Here is a 26,380-nt window from a genome sequence, read left to right as displayed (position 1 = left end):
GGTGGATGGGATAAAAAGCAATCTATGCGTATAAACAAGGCATGGAGCAGGTTTCAGTCAACACAAGCTTGCACTGGATTAAAATGCGCAGCTGAGAACTGGAAGACTTGGGCATCTCTTAAACTTGTGCCTGTGTGGGCTGTAGTGTTGGTGTCACCTGAGTATTCCTGTCCCGTTACACAGAACCATCTAACCAGACTCACTATTCTGAAATCCTGTAACGTGCCCAATTATTTTGTTTTCAACACCTTCCTGCTCTGAGAACGGAAGAAGCTGTACTTCCAGTAACGTGCTGTTTGCATTAATAGTAATTGTAGATCAGTTGGTTAGAGGGAAAGAGCATTGCCCAGCTCCCCTCGCTCCCCCATGCAGACACTGTCTGGAGCCACTCTGTACCTCCTCCCACTGCCTGCCTTCCCACAGAGCTGCGATACTACGGCTCCCTCCAAGAGCCTGCAGCATTCCTAATCCATCCACTCCATCTCTGTGTGCCTCTCCCTGTCATTGACTCAGGCCTCATGTGCTGAACACAAGCCTGGTTTTTAGTAATTGCTGTTCCCAGAACTCAGCAGGCTGAAGGGGGTGGAAGGGAGATAAACATCAGAGTTCAACATCCAGACAAACACAGCAGAGCACACACAATAAATACATCCGCCCCCAAATGCAAATACATCAGAAGAGGTTCCTTCCCCAGGGCTCAGAGCAGAGCAGGCTCAGACAGGAGAGCAGCAAGATGAGGTGAGTGCAGTCACAGGGACCTCCCCAGCTCCTCTGGCCACTTGCAGGCCTTAGAAGGCACAAATGCGATTCTCATCTTGTTTAGCTGTTACTACAGCATGACTCCGCCGATACCTCCTGATTTCTTCCATTGTCAAGTGAGAAGCGTGTTGAGCATGAAGATTTTAGCTAGCGCTGAGATATCTGTGATTTGGTAGTGAGACTGGCAACTTGGATGTGTGGCTTTTGGGGTACGATCTGAGTTGATGCTCACTCTTTTTCCTTTAATCTCTGTTCCTTTGACACAGGCTGTTTGTCTTGCTAGCTATGCTTTACAGTGGAGTAAGCAGCAGCATTGTGCTGCAGAAAATGTATGGGAGGATCACGTCCCCCAACTTCCCAAATGTCTACCCAAATCACAAGGAGAGAATCTGGAATATTACTGTCCCCAAGGGATATTCTGTCCGCATCTACTTCACGCATTTCAACCTGGAGCTGTCCTACCTGTGTGAATATGATTACGTGAAGGTATGTGTAGGGCAGGGTGACATGTAGCAGGCTAAGTTGTTAAAAACGGTGTATATGTGATCCCGGACACATGCAGGACCAACGTAACTGTTGTAGGCACTTGCTTCTAGTCTGCTCGTAAAGTTCAGGCTCAGCTGATTTCTGAATGATGTGTTTATTGAGGCCCACGGGACCAGGAAGTAGAACTGGTTGTCATGTTGGAACATCTGAAACTTCAGTTGTTTGTGCTCAGAAAATTATGATGTTCCCCTCTCATGAAGCAAAAGGTTTGAAATTTTGCCCAAAACAACATTTGAGCTTCACTTTGCTGAAGTTACAGTGTGTTTTAAATTAACAAGTAGTGCTTTACACAGAGTATAATGGGAGACTGTAAAAGTGTAAGCGATAGTCTAAACAAGATACTGTCAGCTTGTCTAAACGTGCATTTGCAACACTTGCTATGGTGTGTTTGCTAGCTAATGTGAGAACAACCTCAGGAAAAGAAACAAAGATACTGTCTTTGGGAAGCGTTTGGGTGATCAGTGGTGTCCCTGAAAGGTTTTACTCCATGTGCTACCATGTGCCCTAGTCTAGGCAGCCCTGTTGCCAATTTGAGGCCGTGCTACCTGTGCCCTCGTTTTGTTGTTTGGATGGGCCTGATATACATTAAAGAGGGAGCTGGATACACAGGGAGTATGCAAAACCAATGCCTCAGCAGTACGTTTGAATCTGATGAAACCAAACTGGGCAGCCTTGTTCCCATTTAGGAAGATCTCATTTCCATGGTTTTATATCGCACATTGGTCCCGTTCTCCAAGTCCGTGTTGTTCTTCATGTGATTTCCTTTGGGCAGGACAGAGTACTCGTTTCTGGTAGGTCTGTAGTACACAGTTCTATCACTACCCTGTACGACATGAACCCCATGTATCAGAACATTTCTCTTGTATTAAAAACACAAGATAAATGGAGAGCTGGAACTGTAATAAGTGAATCATAGAGCAAGTGAGTCACTAGTCTAAAGAGACCTTTTACTATACATTTGAATTTGTCAGTGTGTGAAACCTTTTTACCCCAGTTGTCTCTGGCTTTACCAAGATCTGATTGTCATTGAGAGTGCCAAGTTAATGAGCATTATAAACAAAGCATGGTGCTGATAGTCCAGGCTGGCATCACAGCTTTATGTGGCCTCTGAAAGGAAAAAAAGAGACAAAATTATGGGCTTAAGTCACAGAGAATAGGGGAAATCTTCTCTTATCTGTCCCTGGATCTGGACTGACCTCCAGAAGCACCTTTTGAGAGCATCCAAGCCTCCTTTCTCACACCGTTAAACACATGCTTTCCAAGCCATGGCAGCAGGCTGGGAAGAGCAAAGGTCTGTGCTCATCTGGTAGATATGTCTGCCCATTTTGCAGCTGAGCTCAGCTGGGAGGACCTTGGCTACGCTGTGTGGAAAGGATAGTACGGACACTGAGGAGGCTCCGGGCAACAAGACATACATCTCCATTGACAACAACCTCATGGTAGCGTTTCGGTCTGACTACTCCAATGAGAAACCATTCACAGGCTTTGAGGCCTTTTATGCTGCTGAAGGTAAGAGACCAGCCCCTCTTGTAGATGAAGGAGACACTGCTATGGTGGGGTTGGTGCTTCCCTGTGCTTTCATGGACTGTGGCTGCTGGTGTGAGGTGGGAGAAGGCGGTCTCATTGTACGGAGGCAGATGCAAAAGGGCACAGCAACCAAAGGCAAACGAGCCAACCTCACAAAACACAGAGTGGCTCAGACCAAGACAAAGTGGTGTTGAAGGGTGTTGGTTGCCTAATTCTGTGCTTCGCCCATTAGATATCAATGAATGCAAACAGCTTTTTGATGGTGAACCTCTCTGCAATCATCACTGTCACAACTACGTGGGGGGCTACTACTGCAGCTGTCGGATTGGCTACACACTGCATGAAAACAAGAGGACGTGCATAGGTGAGCTCTTGCTAGATCAGGAGATACTTCCCTACCTACAACATCCACTTAAATCCAGTCCCAAAACTAGCGTCGAGGTGAAAGATGTATTTTTGTTGTTGTTTTCAGCATTCCCTATGCGCCTGGTGCAACTGGGAGAACGTACGGGGGGGGTTAGGCAGGGCTGTGAGCAGAGGCCCTGGTTTGCAGAGTGGCTGTGGGCTAATTGCTGCCGTTAGGGACAGCAATAGTGTGTCGCAGTAAAATGGTGCACTGGCAGTTGGTTTTGATTAGTCCTTAGGCAGCATCCACCTGTGTTCAGCTTTAGACAGATTGAATGGAGAAGCAAGAAGCTTGTCTTACACTGCCCACTGCAGACACTTCAGTCTTCATGGCTGCCAGTGCAGCCAGCCTTGCAAAACTGAGTATATCTTGCTCCCTGAGTGCTGAGATACTGAGTATTCTGGACCCGAGTTAGTAGATGTGTTGGAAAAGCTAACAATCGAGTTGCAAAGTCTAATGGAGAAATAGTTTGCTTACTCTCCCTGGAAGGACAGAGGCCAAGAAGTAACACAGTCCAGCATCACTGACACCAGATACAATGATCCACTCATGAAATGGGAGGCAAGGCCAGGCACAGATCTCTTGTTCAGAAGGGCATACAGCATGAGGTTTGCCTAGCTGATGTCTGCCTGGCTCTGCTTCTCAGTTGACAACTAGGGAAAGCTTATGTGTCGTCAGGCAGCAAAGCATCTGTCTGAATCAGCGCAGTGATCGGCACCTCAGGATTCACTTGGCAGTGAAACATGTGCCTACACGTGGTGTCACAGTCATCCTTTGTGGGTGCAGCTTTGCCCACCTGGAGCTGAGTCCTGTCTGGAAAGAACCAGTGCACATACTGCTCACTAAATATTGTCATAGATGGGAAGATAGTTTCTTTGAGCTCCCCGGTGCTGAAATGCAGAATTGGATCTAACTTCCAGTGCTTAAGGCCACCTTGGCATTTAGCTTCCCAACTCCAGCCTGTTACAAACCCTCTCCAGCCATGGCTGCCTGGGTCTGATTCAAGATTCAAACTCCTCATATCTCCAGTGTATTGGAACAGACCTATTCATTCAACCTCCCCTTCCTAAAGTGATGGCTTTTAGCACAAGTATATGGATTTACTTACACTGTAAAGCGTGTGCCTGATCTTAATGTGAAGGTGCAAAATGAATAGCTGTGAACTAGCAGACTAACAGCTTCCCATTGACCATTCATGTGTGCGCACTTATGCCCCCCCTCCTTGAACGTAACACTAACAGCGGGAGCTTATCAGCAATATTGAAGGGCTGGGCTACCCTGATGGGTGGAGATGTGCGCGTTGGGAATTACTGTGGTGCAGCTGACGTGCTGGAACCTGTTCCCATTTCAGAGGCCTTTAGATGCAAGTGCTGAAGCCGCTCCAGCCACTGGGCTGGGCTGCAAAGCAAAGGTCTCTGCGGATCACCTTCATGGGATAAGGGCAAAGCTGCCCCTTTGACTTTCGGGCTGCTGTCTGAGCAGGCTGATATTGACAGGCTCTTTTTTTCTCCTTTATTTTCCAGCGTGAGATAATTAAGCTTCTCCTCGCTTAGGCAGAGATGGAGACAGATGTGCTGGGAAGAGCTGGTTTGCCCTCCCTCCTGACCTGCCTGTTGCAGTCCGCCCAAGGGCTGCAGGCTTCTCTTGTTCCGTGACTTGTATGTCTTGGTTCCTTCCCTTTCAGACCTGCCTCCTGCAGACAATAAAGAGGCTGTTCCTTGTTGAGAGCTGATGGCAGCCTCTGGGGCGTTCATTTTCTTGCATTTCCCATGTGTCACTGTGGAAAGAAGAAGGTAGATAAGGCAGGAGCTGATAAGAGAGAAGCCATTGTGAAAGGCCCGAGCATCACAGCTACCTGAAGACTCTTGAGTTTCTTATCCAGCTCTTGTTGCTTGACCTTCCATAGTTCTTAAACTGCAACAAGACCAGAACCACACATTTGTTCCCTAATGTTCCTTTTAGATAGGTTCTTGTCTACATTCAGAGCCCATTCACTCTTTGGAAAGATCTGAATATTTTTTTTGATCCAATTTTTGTGACTCTGGCCATATCTCCCATTGGGAACCTAGCCTTATGGCTGAAACGTGTTCTGGTGAGCAAAGCCTCAGAGTTCCAGGAGTCTGGTAAAGTAATATGAATGCCACCAGGGCAGCTTACGTGTCTTGCCTTCATACAAGGGAAGGCAACAGTGCCCTCCCCGCAATAGATGCAACACAAGGAATGCTGTTCTTCAGCGCAGTTGCTTGTGGCGTTGATTGATACTGTCTCAGTCCCTCACAGTGCCTCTCACCACTCCACATTAATATCCATTTGTTGTCCTTTTAGACTGTACCCTCTTTGGGCAGGGACCGTATTCTTGAAACATGTTGCAGAAATGCTGTGCTCCATACTTGTCACTGACTAGAGCTCCCCAGCTCTGTGGAGGAAACATGATGGTTGTTACAAGAGGTTAACAAGTCAGAGCTGAGCAGCTGTAGGCAAACTGGTGAAGATAAAACAACACTTTGTTTAAAAAGCTCAAGCGATTAAGGCGCGTTAGTCGACCAGAATTTTCTTATTTCTGCAATTTAGCAGGAGTTGCTTTTAATTGTAATTTATGAGGCTCAGTTTCTCCAACCCAATCTCTGCTCTTTAGTGCCTGGAGTAAATGGGGGAGGAACCCTTTTCCTAGTGAGCATGGGAGGGACAGAGTCTTGTAGGTGAGACACTTGACTCATTTCAGGTTGCTGCATTTGCAGGCTTCTGTGTTATCTTGGGCAAGTTACTTGATACCAGCTTTGAACATCCATCTGCAAAATGAGAGGTAACATCACTGTCTTGACGTACTGGGAAGATGCATAAAGTGTTGTAGAAGGTAGATGCTGGAGAGAACTGATTTGAGGGTAGAGTGGCTGTAAAAGCATATACCAAGGCTTACTTCTGCTGTATTTAATCTTGTTCAGAAGCTGTTTCATGGTCACAGTGAATTGTGATAAAAGCAGCTTGAAATTTTGTCATGGCTCGGTGATGCAATTTATGACCCGTCTTTCACTGGAGACCTAATGAGCCAGTGACAATGGACTAGCAAGTTTTGAGGGGGTCATTTTTCAGAGTTCAAGCCTCTGGCTAACAGCTCACTGTGATGCTAATAAAAATATGGCCTAAATGTAATTGAGCACTCTCTGGACAGCTCTAAAGCTTAGACTGAGAAGTCAAGGGACAGCATTTCTGCTGGTAGACGTTAAAAAATAATTTGATCCTTTTTGTGCTGGCTAGTTTATGCCTTTCTTGCTTGCAGACTTAAGGAAAAAAATACTGCCCTGACAAAGGGAACTCCCAGCGGCCACATCCAGAAGATACTAGAGGAAGAGTAAGGTCCAGTCTAAGTCTTTGCATCTTCAAGCTGCAAATTCCCTTGCAGTAGCAGAGTATCTTCTCTTGGGTAGCTAGTTTTGGCTACTCAAGTGAGCACAAGTCAAGAGAATGTATTGGTTATGACTCACATTTTTCCAAACTGTATTATGAAAAGCTCACATCAGAATTAGGAAACTGAGTTTAAAGGAGACAGATGTAATGAAACATGAAGAACTATTAGTCTCTATCTTTCTCCTCCTTTAGTCCTTCAAAACAAGATGAAGGCTAGTTTTCTGAGTTACTGGGGTATTGATGGGGCACTGTTCTTACTTGTACTGTAACAGCGTATGGGGATCACAGCTCTGTGCAGAGGCGTGGTGCTATTTTTTGCTACGTGAACACAGAGCAATCACTGCCCTGTAGAGCCTCTCAACTAGCGCCTGGGCGGCTCAGAGCAATTCTGGAATGTGCATTGCTAGAGTGGATCCGGGCTAAGGATCCCTCGAGTCCCATCGCCTGCCTTTGATACTGGCCAGCATCTTGTGCTTCAGTGGAAGATACAGTTCAGTAAGTGGTTTTTAAAGTATACTCTCGTACAGCAGTGTAATCCTGTGCAATAGATCCTGTGTTGTCTATATGCTACTTAGCTTAAGCTGAACTTATGGAACTAGCATATAAAAGTATGCCTTAAATTTCATATGACAGCACATTGCACAGGTTAATTTTGTGCTATTTCTTAATCCTGGTTTTGTATCAGATTTGTGTTTTTTGGCCTTTAATTTCATCATGTGTCCCTTTGCCCTTTTATTACTAGAGAAAGTAAACAGCCTTCAGAAACTATAGTGCTTGGTTATATGCAGTGTTTTTCTGTCTCTACATGCATATATATGTGTGTGTGTGTGTTACCACACAGTGGTCTTTTCTCCACCATTTCTCTCCATGTTTTCATGCTGACCGTTAGCCTGGTAACATTCCTTTAAACATCCGTTAAGGAAGGAAGATGACATGATCATTACAGTAAATAGAAGCCAAGGTGTTGCTGCCTTCTAGCTCTGAGGTTCTTGTAAGAAAGAATTTAACCTTGCCAATCTGAGTATCCCTTCTTTACACAGTAGATACCATGCCTGGGTAAAAAGGGTTTTGTAGGTAATAGGAAAGGATTCTGATGCAGAACTAGCAGCAGATTTCAGATTCTAACTTCCTAATGATTTCAGTAGGGAGTTAGGGGTGTAAAGATAGTACTCATTATATTGTGGCTCGAGTGCTTAGGGTAAGACTTCACACTGAGTCTTTTTTCACACCCAAGGATTTAATATTTTCATTCCTATCTCTCCCTATAATTGCCTCCAGACTACTCCTGTAGGAGCTGTAGAGCTGGGACAGATATTAGCAGCATGAGGAAATTTCAGGCTTTAAGAGAAGCAGATTTTTTTGCACTTACATGGCTGTGAGCAGTATACTGCTAAAGCTGCATATCAAGTAGGTTTTGGGGTTTGGGGTGTTTCTTAACCTGGGCTTGCAGCAGGTAGAAGGAAGCGTTATAGTGGGACCTTAAAGGCTGCACTCTGTGTCGCTGGCAGTATTGTCAGCAGCACCTGCAGCAGCTCAGGAGAGCGTGCTGGAAAACATGCTTTATTCTTGCATAGCCATTAAATGCTTTTGTAGTTTGAGGCACAATCAGTGGAATTACAGAAACGTGCATTTAGCTGGGAAGAATGAGGTAATAACAATTAAGGAAAAAACCCACTTGCTGATAATCCTCTACAAGTATAGCATGAAAGGAAAAGATTTAATTCCCATTGTAGCTCAACGGATTTCTGCTGGTGCAAAGCAGTGTGCTGTTAGGCTAGATTCAGAGGCAGCCAGAACCTCCAGGTGAATTAGTCAGGCTTCCTCTGCTTTTTGGACCAAGAGAGGCATTTCAAACAGGATTTAAAAATTAGGAGAGTGCTCAGTTTTAACAGAATAGACATTTCTGGGTATTTATTAACTGTTTTACTCTGTGTATTTGTCAGCTGTGTTGGAAAACCTAGGACAATGAATTCCGAGCAGAGCACACACAGATGCTCAGTCACTGTGGTGATGGATAGGTTTATGTCAAATAAAAGCAGCTGCTCATAACTTTCTGGGAAGATGGACAGAGAAAGATTGTTCTGAATTTACAGCTTGTGCTAAAAGAAACACTTGGTACCCATGTGCATTGTTACTGGTGTTGTGGTATTGTAGGTGTGCTAAGAGCCACACAAATGTAAACCAAACGGATTATCCTTTTGCCCGTTCCTGCTTTCCTTTCCAAGTAAATGCTTGTATCCGAATACTTCCTGTAGCAGCAAGTAGGGCTGTGGTGTAGGTATGGAAGCAGATGTCACTCTCTGAAGTAAAAGGAGCTTAGAATAAGATTCTAATGAAGTCTGTGGTTAGTTAAGGGACAATAATGTTCATTTTCTCATCCACAACTTCGTCCCCTTCCATTAAAATGGCAACCTTAAACTGCATAGTCTGTTTTAGATGCTAATCTGTAATTAATGACTGGATAATGGCATTTTTGTTGGTGGAGGTTAACATGATGTGTTTGAGGATGCAATTCAAAGTCAAACAATTTCCCTCTTACAATTAATTCAGTGTCACAGTGATATAAAAATATGCCGGTGTTATCAGCCAGTCCAGCATTCCTCATCAATTAAAGGATTGCTCATGCAGCTTTTGCAGCACATCATAAAGCCTTTGTTCCCAGCTGATCAAAGCACCACTTCACAGCGATCAGATGCTGTCAACAAGCAGAGATCCTCGGGGCACTTGTGGCTGTTCCTTCTTGCTTCTCTTCAGCAGGGAGCATTTGTGGCTCCAATTGTGTCGGCAGCAGGCACAGCTGGTTTTGCTCAGAGAATACAATTACATTCTAAATGTCTGGCAACAAAGGCATTAAAAAGAAAGAGCTGCATTCAAAGGCTTCTGGAATTGAGGAGCTGATAGCTGTCCTACCACTCTACACAGTCCAGTGCAGCAGACAGGCTGCAAATTTAACACCTCGGAATGTTTCTGACAAGCTTCCAGCTATCACACTTATTTCTGACCTCCAGCCCTGTGAGTAAGTGGTGCCTTCCCTGCACCGCTTCTGAGGTAGGAGGGCTGGATAATGCTCGTGCCCTGGTCCTGCCACAACAGAGAGAGAGAGGGCAATTTTCTCAACAGTGACAAATGCCTGCTGGTGAAATGTGTGAGACTAGCTTCATTTCGTAGGCGGTTGGATAAGTGCCTCTGAAACTTTCTCGAAGGGATAGGCTAGTGTAGAACAAGATCCACTACCTTTACCCAGTACAGCTGAACTGACTATGATCATCATTTTGTGGGTTTTTGTTTTGTTTTGTTTTGTTTTCTTCCCGTAGCCCAGTGTCAGAGTCAGGCTTTTACTGAAAGAATGGGAGAAATCACGAGCCCTGACTCTCCAACACCTTATTCCCCACTCAGCTCCTGCAGCTACCATATCCAGGTAGAAGACGGCTTTCTGATCACACTGGAATTCACAGACACCTCTAATGTGGAGACACACCCAAGAGCGTCCTGCCCCTCTGATGTCCTTAAGGTAAGGTGAGGTTTACTGCATTTCACCACAGCTTTTGTGAGACAGGCCCAGTTCTTTTACTGCATCTTCTTCACCCTGTCTCTCGCCATGTTAATTTACAGTTTTGTCTCCCTGTATCTCTCCTCATTCATTTCATCTTCTCGTCCCTTCAGTTTTGCTGGTTTTTTTTCTTTCAACATGTTTCTCTTTCGGGAAATTCACCAAAACCAAAAGGAAGCACACATGTGTGTGATGGCTCATCACCACCTCTGCCCTGATCACAGGTCAGTGATGCCAGGGGAGTCAGTTACATCTCTTGCATTCAGTTTGCTTATCTATAAAATGGACCCAGTGATCACTTCCCAGGAATTCCATAGCACTTAGGATGCTTGGAGAAAAGGCGCTCTGTGAGTTACCAGAGTGACAAGCCATCGCTCTAACCACCTGCCCGGTTTTTTAAACTTTGCAAGAAAGGACCATTCAAGTTCAGGGAGTTACTGTATTAAAATCAGTTTGTTCTTCCATAAGCCTCATGGGGGAAGGAGTTAAGACAGTTGGTTTGCCTTCTCTCATTCTTTTCAGGTTAGAACACCCAAAAAGTAATTTGGCCCGTTCTGTGGAAAGACTTTGCCTGCAAAAATTGAGACACAGGCTAGTGTTGTGAATATTGCTTTCATAACTGATACCTCAGGAGCACACACTGGGTGGAAGATGAAATACACGGCAACAGGTGGGTAGAAGATCTCTGTTTAGTTCTCAAGTCCAAACTATTCCCAGAACTTTGTCCTGGAAAGGCCTGAATAGCGACCAAATAGTGGTGCTGTGAAACAGTGGTTTCATGCTTAGTTTTCAGTAGCGTACCTGTTAAACAATGTAGGTACTAAGTCATTTACTTCTGAAGTAAAGTTTTAAGAGAGCTCCAGAATTCCAGCTGATCTTACAGTTCAACTCGGGTCCAGGCATATGATTTTATTTTAGGGAACAATTTTCCCAACTTGTCAAGAGTTGGGAGGCGCGTGTCTAGGTAACAGTCCTGTCAGCGTAGCCTGGCTCCATGCAGGTCGCTGCACACCTTTGCTGTGAGAGCATCACGGTAAGTCAGTCACAGTTTTTCCTTTTATTCGCAGTAATTGTAGATCTGTGTCCGTGTGAGTGAAACAGTGTAGAGAAAGGGCAGGGGCAGGGTGGGTTTTTCCCCTAAGAGCCTTTAGCAGTAAGTAACGCGTTTGCTCTTAAGGGGAATGTTCGGTTTTCTGATCCCCTGCAGGTTTGCCGTGTCCCAGTCCTGAAGCACCACCCCATGGTCACATCGCTCCAGTGCAAGCGCAGGAGGTGCTGGGTGACCACTGCGCTCGCTCCTGTGACATCGGACGCGTGCTACTTGAAGTAGGTGTGGCGCTGTCAGCCCTATTGGACTTAATTTCTCAGGGATTAAACGTGTAGGTGCCTTTTCTCGTTAACAATTCCTGTTGCTCACATTCCGAGGTGTATTCAGTACACTGCGTTTGTTAGCAGTTGTCCCTTCTGTGATATCCTCCCCAAAGAATTCCGTTTCTGTGTATGCCTGTGCGCATGTGTGCCCACGCTGATGCTCTTTGGATACTGTTGCTTAGAGATTTGCTTGTAATTATGTTGGAAGAAAAGAATGATTTTACGAAAGTTTTCACAAGATCAGTGTAGTGAGAATTTTTAATATTCTTTCATTTGTTACTACATCTCTCCAGGGAAGTTAAAACTGGAATACTTGGTCATTCCTGCCGAATGCCACATTTCACACTTAGTTCTTAATAACATCCTGCTTCCCAGCAGGCGGTTTCAGAAGATTCTTTAGTCCGTGTATGCTTACAGCAAAATTTTAAAATCGCAGTTAGGCGATTGTGTTTTAGGAAGGCACAGGCTTACCTCAACAGCTATTTTATAGTCTGTCTGATTTGATAGTTACACACATTTACCGTTTACTGTTATGTAGAAAGCCAGAAAAACTGAACTGGTGTGAGGGTTAGTGTTGAACTGCAAATAGTAGGAAGGCTGGGGGTGTGGGGAAATAGATAAACGAAGGCTGCATTCTGTGCTGTCCTTGAAATGCGCTGACCAGCAGCGTGCGCCTTCGTTGCTGGGGACGAGGCAGGCGTAAGTATGGAGCTGCTGCCCAACGAATGCCCGTGAGCCTCCAGATTCCGGAGGGGGTGCCCCTCCCTCCCAGCCACAGCCGTCCGCTCTGGCCTTTATTAGCACCCACGTTTAGAGGTATGTGATGATGGTGTAAGAATTATTTCCCTTTTCCCGCTCTGAAAGTAGTGCAGCAAAGCAGTACATTTAGTAAAGACACTTCTAAAATGTTGTGAAGTCTTTTGTAGCGGAATGTCAAAAGGATGCTTCTTGGAACAAACCAATGGCAAAGTGCATCAGTAAGTCAGTGCTGGTAGTCGCGAATTTGAAAATCTGTGTGTAAATATTTATATTTAAACCATTTGTTTTGTAAAGACAGTGATAGAAGTTGCAGTATGAGAAATATTTTCTTCTGCTTGGTAACTATTCCATTTCTTGTCAAAGTGCATTTTCTGTTTGTAAGTTGGAAGATGTTTCAATTTCTGCCATTCTTTAAAATCTCTAAAAAGAACTGAAGGTTATTTAAAAAAAAAGTTTAAAAGCAAAAGTGTGGTAGTGTCCTTTGAAATAGAGTACAATCTCCCAACGGTTTTGTGTAACTAGCAAAATCATCATAGGAGAAAAATACAGTACCTGTACTCCTAGAGTGCTGGTACGTTGTATCTTTAATTAGTCTGTATTCATTAATATGCCTATCGGTTTCCTGCACGCGTGGTGTGCAGCGCGAGTCTTGCACGGTCACCGCTCAGTCTAATGGATGAGTGTGCAAATTTTCTGAGGAAACCACAGAATCTGCTAAAACCTTTCCAGCTCCCAGTGCTGGCTGTGGTGCTATTAATGTCTGCCCGCCCACCTGCGAGCACAGGACCTTCGCCAGTGTTTCTGTTTCTGTTCTCTCGAGTAAAGAGGCCTTGTACCATTCCCTGAGGATCACAGTTGAATCCTGCTTGATTAGGTTGACTTTTTCAGCGTGCTAGCGTTTCGTTGTTGTTTTGGTTGTTGTTTTTTTTTTTAATATATTTTTGAACTGCTTTAGTTGTTGACTGGTCAGCCTGCGGACATGGACAGCGGTGCCGTTCTATACGTTACGGGGCCTGAGAAGACCACCTACAGTGCTGAAATTCAGTACCATTCTAAGCCCCCTTCCGCACTGTGAAGGCTAATAATAACGGCAGGTCCGAAACTTAAGAGTGGTTCTTGGTTCTGATGCCCCTGGCTTCCATAGACATGCCCGTAAAGGTCAGCAGAACCTTTCTGAAACACCGCCCAAAGGCTGTGAACAGCGGGAAGCGTTATTTGCATTTTTAAGGACGTGTGCCTAAGCATACTGAAAGGTCCCCCAGGTAGGCTTAGTTCAGTAACAGCTGGGAGCTTAACACTTTCTTATCATTCCCCAGTTAGTGGTGTTTAATAGTATTAGATCCTGCGAATAGCCAGAGCGAGGTAAGTGGTGCGGAGTCACCTTCTCAAGAGTCTGCACTGAACTCAAAGGAGACCTAAAAGACGACGTCTAACAGTGCCTGTGGAGTGTCGCTTCTGTGTTGCTTTTAGACATCGCCCAGCTGTTCTATTCACTTGTTCTTACTTTTGTTGTCTCTGTGAGATGCAGGGAAATGTATATGCAGCGATGATGGATACTGGAAAAACTCCAAAGGAGAAACAACCCCTCCTGTCTGTGAACCAGGTACTGCACGAATGTGCGAAATAGCGGGAATTGGCAGTTGCCACAGAATCATTCAGAAGCTCTCGGCGAGTACCGACTGTTGCTGGTCCGTGGTCACGCTTTGTTACAGACCGTGCGTAGGTCGATACGGAAGGACACGGCTTGCTTTGATGTAACGCACTTAGGCGCACCTGAGCTGCAAGCGCAGAGCGTTTCCTGCGACGGAGGGGCCGCGCTCCATCCCGCGCTGCGCGTTCCTGAAGAGCAGCCTGCAGTGCCCTGCGGGCGCTGGGCTGTGCACGAGTGACCAGCTAAGCTGTTCCGTTGTTTATGGAGAGTTAAGTAGCAGGTGTAATAGCATGGCTTGCTTGGATTTTCTTTTAGTACCTTTAAGTTGATGAGGCAGAACCACCTGACTGTACAGCGTTCGTTGGGAAAATCAGATTACCATCTTTGTGTTATTCATATCTGATATTCAAAACAGCAAGTGCTACAATTGCTGTTTAATAGGGGGGAACAGTAACAAAACTAGAAACGTTATGATAACCACACAGTGTGACTGGCACTCCCTGGAGTTGTTAATACTGACCTTATATTTATCTGTTAAACTGTTGACTATTTTAACATGCCTTGGTCTTGCCTGAGGGCTGCCTATTGCTGCTGGCATTGCAGATTAATCCCAGAAACTCAGTTCAGTTCCCCTTGAAGAGAGTAAAAAGCTGAACCTTGTGTTTATTCCAGCTCTCTTTTGGAGAACGCAGCTTCATACATCACTAAATTGCTTGCCATTGTTTCTGACAGGAAAATTGAACCACGCTCCAGAAGTACTTGTGAGGGGAAGAAGCCACTCAATGCCCTTAGTGCGGAGTAGGGGCTTGGGTATTTCTTTTCTTTTTTTTTATTTTTAAATGCTTGAACTGCTAAATTAGTTACTCTGTAAAATTACTCAGGATTCAAGACTGAGTTTTGAGAAAAACATTTTACAATGTAAAAGCATAATTGTTCCTCTTATCTTTTAGATTAGAATATCCATATATTCCAATTACCTTAATTTACATTCAGAACAAATACACTTACTTCTCTATGCCCAAATTCCTAAGCAAAACAGTCTCTCTTGATTACAGAACTTTTCCAAAGGATGTATGTAATACTGACTAATGAAAATTGTACTCTAAATCAAATATTCATTTGCAAGCAATTTCACCATTCCAAAACAATCTAGGAATTACATTTATAATCCTTAGCTTAATTTAATCCATACAAGCATAATAACTCGGCATCCAAATCTTAAGATGTTTAACATTTATTGCTGCATTCATTGTTGTGCAGTTTGTGGAACGCGGAGCAGCGGCACTGTGGAGCGTATCTGTGGAGGAAGGAGAGCCAAGCCTGGAGAATTTCCCTGGCAAGCGATGGTAATTACAGAGCGAGGAGGAGGAGGAGGTTCGCTTTTGTGTGACAACCAGGTTCCAACAGCTGCTGCTGGTGTAGCTGATCAAAGAAACCCCTCAGCTTTGAGGACTGAAGTGGGGATTTTGGAACAAACGCTCATTTTGCTATGAAGCAGCCTAGGCAGAAAAAAATTTTCTTCATGAAGGTTATAAAAATGATCTTGTCACCTTTGACAACGCTATTGCCTTGGCTAGACTGGAGCATAAAGCCTCAGTTAGCGCCAGCATCACACCTATTTGTTTACCAGGGAAAGAGACGGATTTCAAATGAGCGCAAATGCTGGGGTAGAACTGGGGCGAGGAGCTCTTCTGTTCTGCTGCCGCACGCGGAGGTGGTAGTCGTCAGCCAGAGGCGCGTACGGACCTGTACGCAAACCAACCATTTCATGGAAAAACCCCTTCTGGGCCCAGCGGAGAGGCTGTGTGCTGGAGCCGGGGGGGCGGCGGAGGAGCCCCGTGCTCCTGGATGCTCAGGCCAGCGAGCGGTTTATGGTGGCGTTTAGGCTGGGCTCTGGGGGTGGTACAGGAGTCAGCGGTTACAGCCCTTGGATTGAAAGCGTTATTTTAAATAATTCTTAAAAGACTTTTATTTGTAATTCCTACCAGCTATTACTTAATTCCATTAATAGCTACAGTATTTAAATACTCAGAAAACACTAAATCCATAATGTTTATTAGGCTTAACAGTTCTTAAAATAACAACAGTTCTGTTAAAAAAAAAAAAAGTATCCAAACACAGTATTAATTTCTGTTTTCTGGCCCAGCACCTGTTAAAAGAGCTTTAGTTTTACAAAATTGCTGTCTGCCTAAAGGCGGCAGTACTCTGTACTTAATAAAGTCTGTTTTGTTTTCTTTTCAGTAGCGCTGTGGATTCTTGCAAGACTGCAGCTTTTGAACGAACAGGCGTGCAGCGAAAGCGTGCAGAGCAGCGAGGTACCTTACACCCCTCCCTCGCGTATCCCGGGCGTTGAAGAATCCCAGCAGCACCAGCCGCGGGCTGCATTGGGGGGCGTTTACCTACAAAGCTGCACCCTTCCGAGTACCTCTGTAGGTACCTGCTGTACGCAGCGTAGGGACAGCTGCACGGCCCTCGCCTTAAAGTAAGTTCCTGCCATCAGCTGCAAAAACTGTTTTTCTGAATGTAGTTTTATAAAGAACAAGCTTTCACATTCAGATTTATAATTTCAGTACGTGTTCAGCTGACAGCAGATTCTCAGAATGAATTAGAAGCAATGTTATGAAAAACTATTTTGACTACAATATATATCGCCTTACAATTACATAAACTTCTTTCTTGCACCTCACATTCTATCGTTAGTATTTTACTTTCTGGAATAATGTAACTGAAATCTCTTTAAAAAAACACAAGACTCCAAACACTTCAGTCTGTTTTCAATAGTAGTTTATTTACTCACTTAGAAACACTAGAGTATGCAAAGCAGTTAGAAAATACTTGAAAGTAATTGTAAAATTTTCAGGGATTTTGTTTGAGGGTGAAGGAAGGCTAAAATTATTAGCAAAGACTACTCAATGCTGCCAACCAGCCTCTTAAAACCTAAACCTGGACAATTTAAACAAAATTAAAGCCATGCTAATTACAAAAACTTACCATGAAGTTTCTCGCAGGGGGGTCACAGTTAGTCTTTGGAGGTCCAAGAATACCATTTTTAAGTGTTACTCAGCAGAAGTAGCTGGTAATAGTGCAAGTGCTAAAATGCAAAATTCACAGATGGTACAGAGTTTGGAGATTATTCTGACTTAGGTGCAGGGGGAAAAAAAAAAAAAATCTAAGCAACTTTTTGCAGTGGGACGCGAACAACAAAAGTGTGGGATTACTTTTCAGCCTGAGTGTTTGGAACCCCTCCTTAAACCCTTTCAGTGTACACTGAGTCCCAGCTGGGTTTTTAATACTGCAAGTGGAAAGCTAACAGCAGTGCAGTTTTGTCCACTGTTTAGATGGTCTTCTATTCACAAGCCTCAATATGCTATGCAGTAATGAAGATAGAACTTGAGAAGTTAAATAGGTTAAAAACTGTGTAAATATCCGTATTCAGAACGTTCACAGCTACAGCATAGCAGTATGGTGTCTAAAAAATACGGATCAACCTTCAGTGGGTTTCAAGCGCAAGCAGATTAAACAATTCCTCAACTCCTCTACCGCCAGTGGAAATAACCTTCCACCGGTTTCTGCTGAAACATCCGGCTCTTTGTTAAGAAGCTGCCTCTTAGTTGCCACTTCTCACCTGTAATAAACTTAGTTTTTCAGGTGAAGACTTCTGTCAAAGTCTCTGTACGTTTACTCATGCTTTATTCAGCTGGGAAGTCTTTCCTGTGCCTAGGCTTCTGGGCTGGAAGTGGTGCAGAACCCTACTTCCCACGAGTGGACCGGCTAAAACAAGTTAAAAACAAACATCCCCAGAGGAGATGCAAACACAGCTCGACAGCGTTTGTCTCCCCCAACCCACTTGTGATGAGGAACTCCCAACTCCGGAAAGAACAAGTAAGTAACGTTCCTTGGTACAGATGCAATGTGGAGGGAACTGCTTACCATTCTAGGTGCGGACACCCAAACATGTGGGAACTGGATTTTAGATATATACGTATCCCTGAACAGTGCAAAAATACAGTGGATTAAAGTTGGGTGTCAGGTATCGATACAGGATGAGCGGTGGCTCCGTTTGACTTGTCAACTTTTAGAGCATGCTTATCTGAAACAAACCGAATTACTGCAAAAAAGCTTTACAGAAGTTCATCTCAAAAGGGTAAAATTAATTAACTGCTATGAATTCTTTGCATTCAGGGCTGCAAAACAAAGACACATATTACTTAAATCAGTTTTATTTAAGAATTTCCTACAGTGACAAATCTTATAAAAAGCATCCAAACACGAAACTGCAGCAAACAGCATTCTTATGGATATCTTACAGACAGTGGAACTTCCACCCTGGAGAGGCACACTGAGCTCGCTAGTGATCTCTGCTACAAGAGCTACTGCAAAGCACACCACAAGCTCAATGTTCTCATCACAAACCCCATCATCTTCAATTCACATTACCACACTTACAGATCATTAACAGAAAAAAAAAAACCACACACCATACAGCATTCACAGCAGTTGACATAAGGGAAAAAAAATACAAATATTCATTTCACATAACACATTCAACTAATTGATTAACTAGGTATAAAACCCACTTAAAGTCTTCCACATGTGGATGTCCTTTGAATGCAATAAACACTCGTACTTTATTTGCTATCATTGCTCTCCGCACACTCTCTCACCAAAGCCACAGGATTGAGAGACATCTCGCCAAGTAAAATAAAATCCCATAATGCACCACCAGGTCTCTGCACGCGCTCTCTCCTTTATCTCGCACATACCAGCCCTCTCATGCCTCGGCACCACCATCAATCCCACACAAGGTTTCAAAAGTTCAAACAGCCTTCTGGTTCCATCTCACAGCCTTGCGTTCATAGCGTTGATACGACTCCATGAAATAAAGAGTAGCGGATAAAAATGGAACACCCACCGTCTAAGACGCAGCATGTGCAGTGTGATGAAGTATTCTTGGATGAGAAAGCATGTAGACAGAAGTATTCCTAAGGCAGAATATTTACAGCACTGCTTTCAATGAAGTGCTTCTTCCATACACATTTGAAATGAGATGAACTGCGGAGATTAAATGAAGCCTTCATATCGTACTTTAGTATGGAGGGGAGACAGTGTTCAAAAAAAACAAACACGAAACAAAAACGACACCGTGTTCTCCAACTGGGGCACTTGGAGAGTCTTATGGTGGGATCAAATTAAAAACAAGAGGGAGAGAATGCTGTTTCTGACCAATGGTTTCCATTTTGAACATGCAAAGAATTCAGGTAGCCAGGAAACAAGGGAGAAAGTATTACAGGAGAAACCTTTCCTATCGATTGTAGTGTTAGTTTACCTATCGGGCAAACAGCAGTCCGCTTCCAAACATTCAGTATTCCAACAAGATATGTAACAAAACTTACAAAATTCCTTTTACCTTTCTTTTCTTTTTCTTTTTTTTTTTTTCTTTTTTTAAAAAAAGAAAAATGTCAAAAATACTGCTGAATATACTGCACACTGAACAAAGTGATCTGGAAAATTTTAGTATATATGTAATTTACAGTATACTTACCATGAGTTAGAAAAATTTGATTTCCCACCATAGAGTCAGTATCAGAGCCCACCGCGTCTACATTCCCCAGCCTGACGATTTGGAATCCATGCTTGAACCAAAGCCTCCGTTAAACCCGCTGCTGGAGCCCGCGTTCGAGGCCGAACCCCAGCCTATCGCTGCCCCCGAGTTGGAACCGCCGTAGGAGTTATTGCCTGAACTAAAGCCCTGGTTCTGCTCCCGCTGCATGTTGCCTTGAGGCTGGTTGTTTCCCGACGGCCCCGACTGGTTCTGCTGACTAGCCAGCATGCCCATCATCCCCCAGCTGCTCTGCAGGGCTGCCTGCGCTGCTGCCATCATGGCAGGGTTGATGCTAAAGGCTCCGAAGTTCATCCCTCCACCCATGTTACTGCCCTGGTTGTTACCCAGTCCTCCCCCCCCACCTCTGCTGTTGCCAAAACCCCCTTGATTCCCAAAGCCTCCCGGATTACCACCAAATCTTCCGCCTCTCTCTAACTGTCTATTGCTATTGTGCTTAGGTTCAGCATTGGATATATGTACGCTGATTCCTTTAATGATCAAGTCCTCTCCACAAAGAGACTGGGCAACCTATAAGAAATAAGGGATTGATTAAATGTATGCTAGACTTTTTTTTTTTAAGCGTTAGCAGCACAAGACAAAAAAGCCCGCATGATTCTGAGCAGATATTTAACCTGCAAAGGAAGCATATGCATATACTTAATCCAATTTGAAGTGTTTTATCTTCGCATTCACTACTACACTAACTGCAGTATAAAACCCGTCTGTACAACAGCATCTGAAAAGCGCAACCTTAGGCAACTCAGTACATCAACTCAAGCTAATACCACTGGAATTCTCAAGACAGTGGACAAGTAAGTGTTCCATGCGTAGTTCCAGAAATAATGCTTTTTCAAGCTACTGAAACGCAGGCTGTCTAAATATGAAGTTAAAATATATTTTAAGACCTACCTGGTCATCTGCAAACGTAACAAATGCAAATGCTCGGAAGGGTTTAGGAATGAAGACATCTACTACTTCTCCGTACTGGGCAAAGAACTGTCGGAGTTCATCTGCCGTCATGTCCTCAGTGCAGCGCCCAACAAACACTTTTCTGCTACGCAAAGGTTCGTCAGGACTTTGCTGGAGAGAATTGAAGAGAAAAAAAAACAAAGAAAAAAAAAATCACAACTATCCTTGAGAACCGAGTTACATGACAATAAAGGCCCCTTTTAATCTAGCCTGTTCTGAGGACTGACGATCAAGAAAGTTTGAGATTGTAAGTGAAAGACTTCAAAAGCTCTGGTCAGAGAAGATGCCTACACCTTGGTACAGATGGAGAAGAGTCACAAGAAAATGAAGACGGGAGCAATACACCAGAACAGGAACAAGGCCACTGCAGAAGGACGCTTTTTTGGTAATAACTGCATATATACACACAGGAAATAGAAGCTTCAGGTTCAGTTTTGTATGCAAAGACTCATTCTGATCGTCCCTAGCTTAGTTATTCCGCCTGCTTTATTCTCCATTTATTCACGCAGCAGACAAGTTAAGCAGGTACTGCTGGACATTAAAACACATTCTTTTCAGATTTCCATTTGTACTTAATTCCCCCACATAACCAGCTATTTTCCTAACGCTTCTTTCATTCCCTGCTCACCCACCGCCTCCCCGTTTTCCTTCCTTGCTCTCACCTGTCCTCTCCGTTCACAGACTGAAAAGCCAGATCCAAGAGTGCATTATTCATCTGCTCACCTAACACAGTTGCTAAAAACGTGCACTTTGAGTGTTTGGTAAAAAGAAAACTAGTAATAAATATGAAAGTACCTTAGAATTGGGAAGTTTACAGTCACACCATCTTCCATCTATCATGTGCCGCTGAGACATTACTTTCACCTGGGTTTCATAATCCGTAAACCGAACAAAACCAAAACCTTTTGAGTGGCCAGTTTTAATATCCTTCTTAACCTAAGACCAAAAAAAAAAAAAGCAGACTTTTAAAAAGATCACAGAAACAGTGCACGCCTGTATTTGTGACTTAATGACGTGCTATTTACCAGTCATCTCCTCTATCAACCTTGATACTAAGATCACCAGAAAAAGCATACGAAAAGTTTTGATGATCTCACTGTATATGCCTACCTTTTCTTACAAAAATTACTGTAACATTATATAGTCAAAGCAGGGGCCTGTGACACCTACAAATGATTAGCTTGCCTTGAGCCCAAGCATTACCAAAAATGGGCTATAAATATTTTGTCATATCGTGATGGCATAGCCAGACCAGCTGTATAAGCCATGTGACCACCAAAGGGGCAAACCCGCGTAGCTGCGCACAGGGGCCATGCAAGTAACAGAGAACCAGCCGAGTGTTCGGGATCAGGTGAGATTCCCCCTTCTGGGAGGATAAAAACATCACGCGCAAAGACAGAAGAAAACGGAAGCAGGTTTGTCTTCTGCCACCGCGGAGCCCTCGCGCCATAGCCAGGCCATCTCGGCAGCCAAGGCCGTCGAGGTCCCAGGCACCCACGCTAACCAGGCGGCACTCAGCCGACGCAGGATACGTGCGTTGCAGAGTAACGGCCTGGTGTAGGCAGTCGTAACACAGACGCAACCGCCAGTATGAAGCATGCTGTTACTGAATGAATTTAGTGAAGTTCTGTTTGAGATTTGTATCAGTCTTGGAACACTCCCATCACAGCAATCTCCAACTCCTTAACACACGCACACACACACACGCACACACACATTCAGCTGCAACAATTAATAATAGTAATATAAATTAAAAAGCTCTTAAAAACACTGTACCCATTAAGCTGATCTGCATGAATTACCACTCCCAAACATCCCTGACCATCTGTACCTACACAAGCCTGCAGCTACAACGCTCGTGGGACAGAACGCAACCTAGGAACAGAGACAGACAGCTTCAGATCTTCTCCGAGTTCATACAGCTTTGTTTCTACTGGCTTCGTCAGAAGACCAATTTCTACCTAATGTCCCCCCTTATTTGGGCTGCAAAAGGATTTTACCTGCACCATCAGAACTTCTCCAAATGTACTGAAATACTCCTTTAAGTCTTGTTCAGTGGTTTTCCAGGGAAGACCCAAGACTATTAAATCCGAAGTCTTCTGTACTGCTCGTTTCACTTTCACGGCTGATGATGCATCTGTTTCATCCATTTTTCTCTTATTATCTGAATATAAAGAAGTACATAAGACATCATCCTCAACTCTGGAAACTGCTTCCACTGATTATCAACCGCACGGTATAAAAATCACAGACTAAAATGAGAAAAAGTACAGACGACAAAAGAACACATGCCAGCTGCTGGGAGCTTATTATTATAATCCAGATCCAACTGTTTATAAGGAGAGAAGAAAGAACAGTTTACACTTAAAGTCCTCGTCCAAAATGCAATTTGCTTGAGTTAGCTTTGTGTTAGTTTACTAAAGTATTATCCAGTAACATTCACAGTCCTATAGGATGTGGAGAAGACAAAGATATTGCATTAGCAATTTACTTCCCCCCCCCCCCCCTTTTTTTTTGGGGTGGTGGGGCAAGGTGGTCAGGCTCCTCTTTTCCTGAGCATTTGTTTTAAATGGTACCAAACCATGGCTTGAGAAGAAGCATCTGTGAGTACACAGAGATCCCGTTACACGGCAGTCTTCAAAGATCTACACAAGGTTGCAAACCCTCCAGGGGTAACGCAAGACTTTGTCATTAGAGTGCTTGTATGGGTAGAGAGTTAAAAATTTCACTGCTCATCTGAAAACTCGGTGGGGTCAAAACTAATCTGCAGGACACACGCATGAATAAAATCGCTGAACTTCTGTAAATCAGAGGGTTCAACAGTAATACTGTAGCCACATTAAACTGGCGGTGACTCACGCGGACCTCTGGACTGAAAAAGCGAGCTTGTACGAAAAAGCCGAAGGAACGAAGACAAACCTTTGGGATAATTCACAACATAGACCAGGTTTCCCCACCCGGCCTCCGGCGCGTGCAGGATGCCCTCCACCAGCCGGACCCCCCTCATGCACTGCGACACCGGGTTCCTGTAGCGCAGCCCGCAGGCCCCGGGGAACTGGGCGGTCACGGTGGACAGCAGCACGGTGCCGTCGTCCTCCGAGGGGATCTCGATGGGCTCATCGTTCTCGTCCTCCGTCACCCGGATATACTCCGACATCTTTGCTGGAAGCTACTAAAGTACAGGAGAGGGGGGAAGCGGGCGTAAGCCATCACCTTGTTCCCCTTGATCTGGTTCTCACCTTTCCAGCCTTAAGCCCATCCGTGTTTGTTACGGGACAGGGTACACCGAAACGCGTTACTCATTGACGTGAACGCCTCGGGCCCCGCCGTACCGACAGACGCACGGACGAACGCCTCGCCCGTCCCGGAGCCTGCGGAGGGACCGACAGCGACGGCTCCCCGAGACGCGGAGGAATTTCCCAGGGCCGCCGCAGCCTCCCCCAGCGGGGCCGGGGCCGGTGACAGGCTGGGGGGAACAGCCCCCCGCGGCCCCACCGCCTGCCCGGGCCCGCCCAAGCCTGCGACCTCCGGGCGCGGCGCAGCCCGCCGCCGCCGGCAGCCCCGGCCCGAGTGGGCCCCGAGTGGGCCCCGAGCGCGCCCGCCGCGCCCCGCTCACCGGCCAGGGAAGGGAGCGGCGTCCCCGGGAGACCCTCACCGCCTCCGCCGCGCACCGGCCCGCTGCCCTCCGCTGGCGCCGCACAAAATGGCGGCCGCGGCCCCCCTCAGAGGCCGGGCCGGGCCGCAGGGCGAACCATTCCCGGCGGCGGGGAGGGGTGGCAGCGCCGCGACTCCCGCCGCGGGGAGCCCGGTGGGCCCCGACCGCGCTCCGGCGACGCGTCGTCCGCGCCCAGCCGGGGCCGCGGGCGGTGTTCCCGGGACGGGGGCGGCGGCAGCGGCCGGCGAGGGGGCCGCTCCCTGCGTCGCTCCCCCCCCCCCCCCCAGCGGCGGGGCCGGTGGTGCGGCCCCGCCCGCGCCTGCGCGAAGCGCGCGGCGAGCGCGGGAGCTGCCGGGAAGGGGCGGGGCGGCCGCGGGGCGGGGCTCACGCACAGGCGTGGGGACGGGGGGGTCCCACCCGCGCCCGGGCCGAGGCCGCCGTGACGCCGCCCCGCGGGGGCGGCTCCTCCCGCGGCGTGACGGCGGCGACGGCGGAGCCCCCGACCCGCGGTGCAGCCAGCGCCAGCCGGGCCTCGGGAACGGCGGTGCGAGGGCCCGCTTTCCCGGTAGCGGCCGTCGCTCAAGGTAAACGCGGTGGTTTGTGAGGGAGCCCACGGCCGTACCGGGGGTGGCTCGCGGAGGCCGGCCCGGTCCTGCTCCGGCGGGAGAGGGGACGCAGGGCTTTGTGCGAACGCCGGCCGCGCTGGCGGCCCCGCCTGCCGAGCCCGGCGCCTCCCGGGGCGGCTCCCCGGGAACCTACGGAGACGGGAGCCTGCGGGAAACGGAGGCTTCCCAGTCCGCCGGAACAGTCGTAGCAAAGCGCGGCGATCTCTTTTCTCTCCCATCCCCGCTACCAGAAAGACAAGAACTTACTTAATTTGCAGCCAAAAAAAGACTCAAGGTTAAAAACAAACAAACACACGCCCACACCCTTCCTAACAAGTCCTAACCAACGGAGCAGCTTATTCGGGGAAGATGAGGGGTCTCCGTCACTGGAGAGCAGCCTGCCGTGAGCGATCTCGGGTACCGAGGGCTCTTCCCGTTGGGCAGGAGGAGATGCCGTACGCACTTTAGGATCCGGTTTTCACAGAACACGATGATAACGTTGGAGATGCCGAGCACGGCAATCGCTGCAGTACCTCAGCATCAGCCTGGAAGCGCCCGCGTTTAAGGTTATCTGTAACGTTAGCAGAGGAGGCAAACCCTCTCACCAAAAGGTGTGAGTGAACAACACCAGCTGAGGCTCGTTGCCACTTGAATAGCATCGTTCTGCACTTGGTAGGAAGGGTTGATCCCACATGCCTCCATCTGCAGATCTCCTGCAGGCATTCCCCGAGGATCTTGGGAAGAACTAGATTAACCAGGCTGACTAATGCAGACAGTTTCATGGCAGCTCAGTTCTGTACATGACATTTAGTGTCTTAGTCTGGCATCCTCCCCCTTCCCCAACAACTGGTTCATCACTCGGAACTGATGTCTTCATTAATTCTTCCAGATGTTGGGGGGGTTGCCTCTCTCCCCATTCACTGCCCTGCTCTGACCTTGTATAAAACAATTTTGTAGGATCGCTTGAAGTTAAAAAAAGCTAACAGTTCTTGCCCTGTCCTTTAATACCTAGTAAGTGTTTGCTATAACATGGCTTAATCCTCTCTAGACCCAATCTCCCTTTACTTAATGGGAAGAGTAATGGTTAAATATCATTATACACTTCTGAACTCCATCCAAAGCCATCATGGCTTAGGGACACTCGTGTTCTTGCTGCCACTTTTCTGACTCTTAAAAAGAAAAAAAAAAAAAAGAAAAACAATGTGCAGAAGAGCAAGTCTGCATACGTTTTCCTAAGCTGCAGTCCCAGGAAGGACTGCTAGCTAGGCCACTGTGCCAAGCCTCCTCTGTTCACGTACCTTACGCAAGTCTGTGTGCAAAAGGAACCACACAGAGAAGAAAAAACAACAGTGCCAGGAACATGGTATTTTCCACCTGGTCTGGTTCCTTTTATAAGGTTAATCATCTGCTTTCAGTAGCATAGCCCTCTAGATAAACACTTTTTTTTAACTTTGCAGCGATAATGCTGTAAAGCTATAAATTAGTAACTGTTCTACAGTTTTAATCAATCATTTTGTATCTGGATAATTGCCATTCCATATCTCCAAGTTATTTTATTCTGATACTTTAATAATA

At 46.0% G+C, this 26,380-nt stretch overlaps 2 protein-coding genes across 5 annotated transcripts; one reads left to right on the top strand and one right to left on the bottom strand.

The window, feature by feature from the left end:
• Positions 1-1,086: 1,086 nt before the first annotated feature.
• Positions 1,087-15,898, top strand: MASP2 (MBL associated serine protease 2; the record flags this gene model as incomplete). The annotated part of the gene is given in 15 exon segments (XM_082328787.1): positions 1,087-1,245; positions 2,637-2,814; positions 3,065-3,196; positions 9,958-10,154; positions 10,716-10,733; positions 10,737-10,863; positions 11,401-11,523; positions 12,467-12,541; positions 13,279-13,285; positions 13,287-13,374; positions 13,380-13,413; positions 13,852-13,926; positions 15,235-15,443; positions 15,445-15,474; positions 15,478-15,898. Coding segments are annotated over 15 exon segments (1,602 nt in total). The 3' UTR covers positions 15,628-15,898.
• A 2,280-nt stretch (positions 15,899-18,178) lies between these two features.
• On the bottom strand, positions 18,179-24,343 carry TARDBP (TAR DNA binding protein). 4 transcript variants are annotated; one of them, XR_014230032.1, is made up of 7 exons: positions 24,162-24,343; positions 23,465-23,717; positions 22,546-22,709; positions 21,341-21,481; positions 20,486-20,656; positions 19,517-20,104; positions 18,179-19,026 (listed from the first exon to the last, which is right to left on the bottom strand). XR_014230032.1 is itself a non-coding variant. In XM_082328788.1 (6 exons), the coding sequence occupies exons 2-6, from the start codon at positions 23,700-23,702 to the stop codon at positions 19,574-19,576; spliced, it is 1,245 nt and encodes a 414-aa protein (XP_082184914.1). In that variant the 5' UTR covers positions 23,703-23,717; positions 24,162-24,343; the 3' UTR covers positions 18,179-19,573. The 4 variants fall into 4 exon arrangements, 3 of the variants coding, with proteins under 3 accessions (XP_082184914.1, XP_082184916.1, XP_082184915.1); XM_082328788.1 differs by having other exon boundaries at positions 18,179-20,104; XM_082328790.1 differs by having other exon boundaries at positions 18,179-20,104; positions 23,465-23,714.
• Positions 24,344-26,380: the final 2,037 nt, after the last annotated feature.

This window comes from Platalea leucorodia, assembly GCF_965183815.1.
Source record: "Platalea leucorodia genome assembly, chromosome: 17".
Taxonomy (NCBI): Eukaryota; Metazoa; Chordata; class Aves; order Pelecaniformes; family Threskiornithidae; genus Platalea; species Platalea leucorodia.
The sequence above is the reverse complement of the archived record's forward strand: the minus strand, read 5'-3'. Positions and strand labels throughout refer to the sequence as shown.

What these genes read in the sequence shown, in the direction of transcription:
- TARDBP (XM_082328788.1), bottom strand. Translation starts at nt 23,702, where the DNA reads ATGTCGGAGTATATCCGGGTGACGGAGGACGAGAACGATGAGCCCATC. An exon ending in GAGAAGTTCTGATGGTGCAG is followed by an intron (nt 21,482 to 22,545) that starts GTAAAATCCTTT and finishes TTTTGGTCTTAG; the next exon opens with GTTAAGAAGGATATTAAAAC. An exon ending in TTACGTTTGCAGATGACCAG is followed by an intron (nt 20,105 to 20,485) that starts GTAGGTCTTAAA and finishes TATTTCTTATAG; the next exon opens with GTTGCCCAGTCTCTTTGTGG.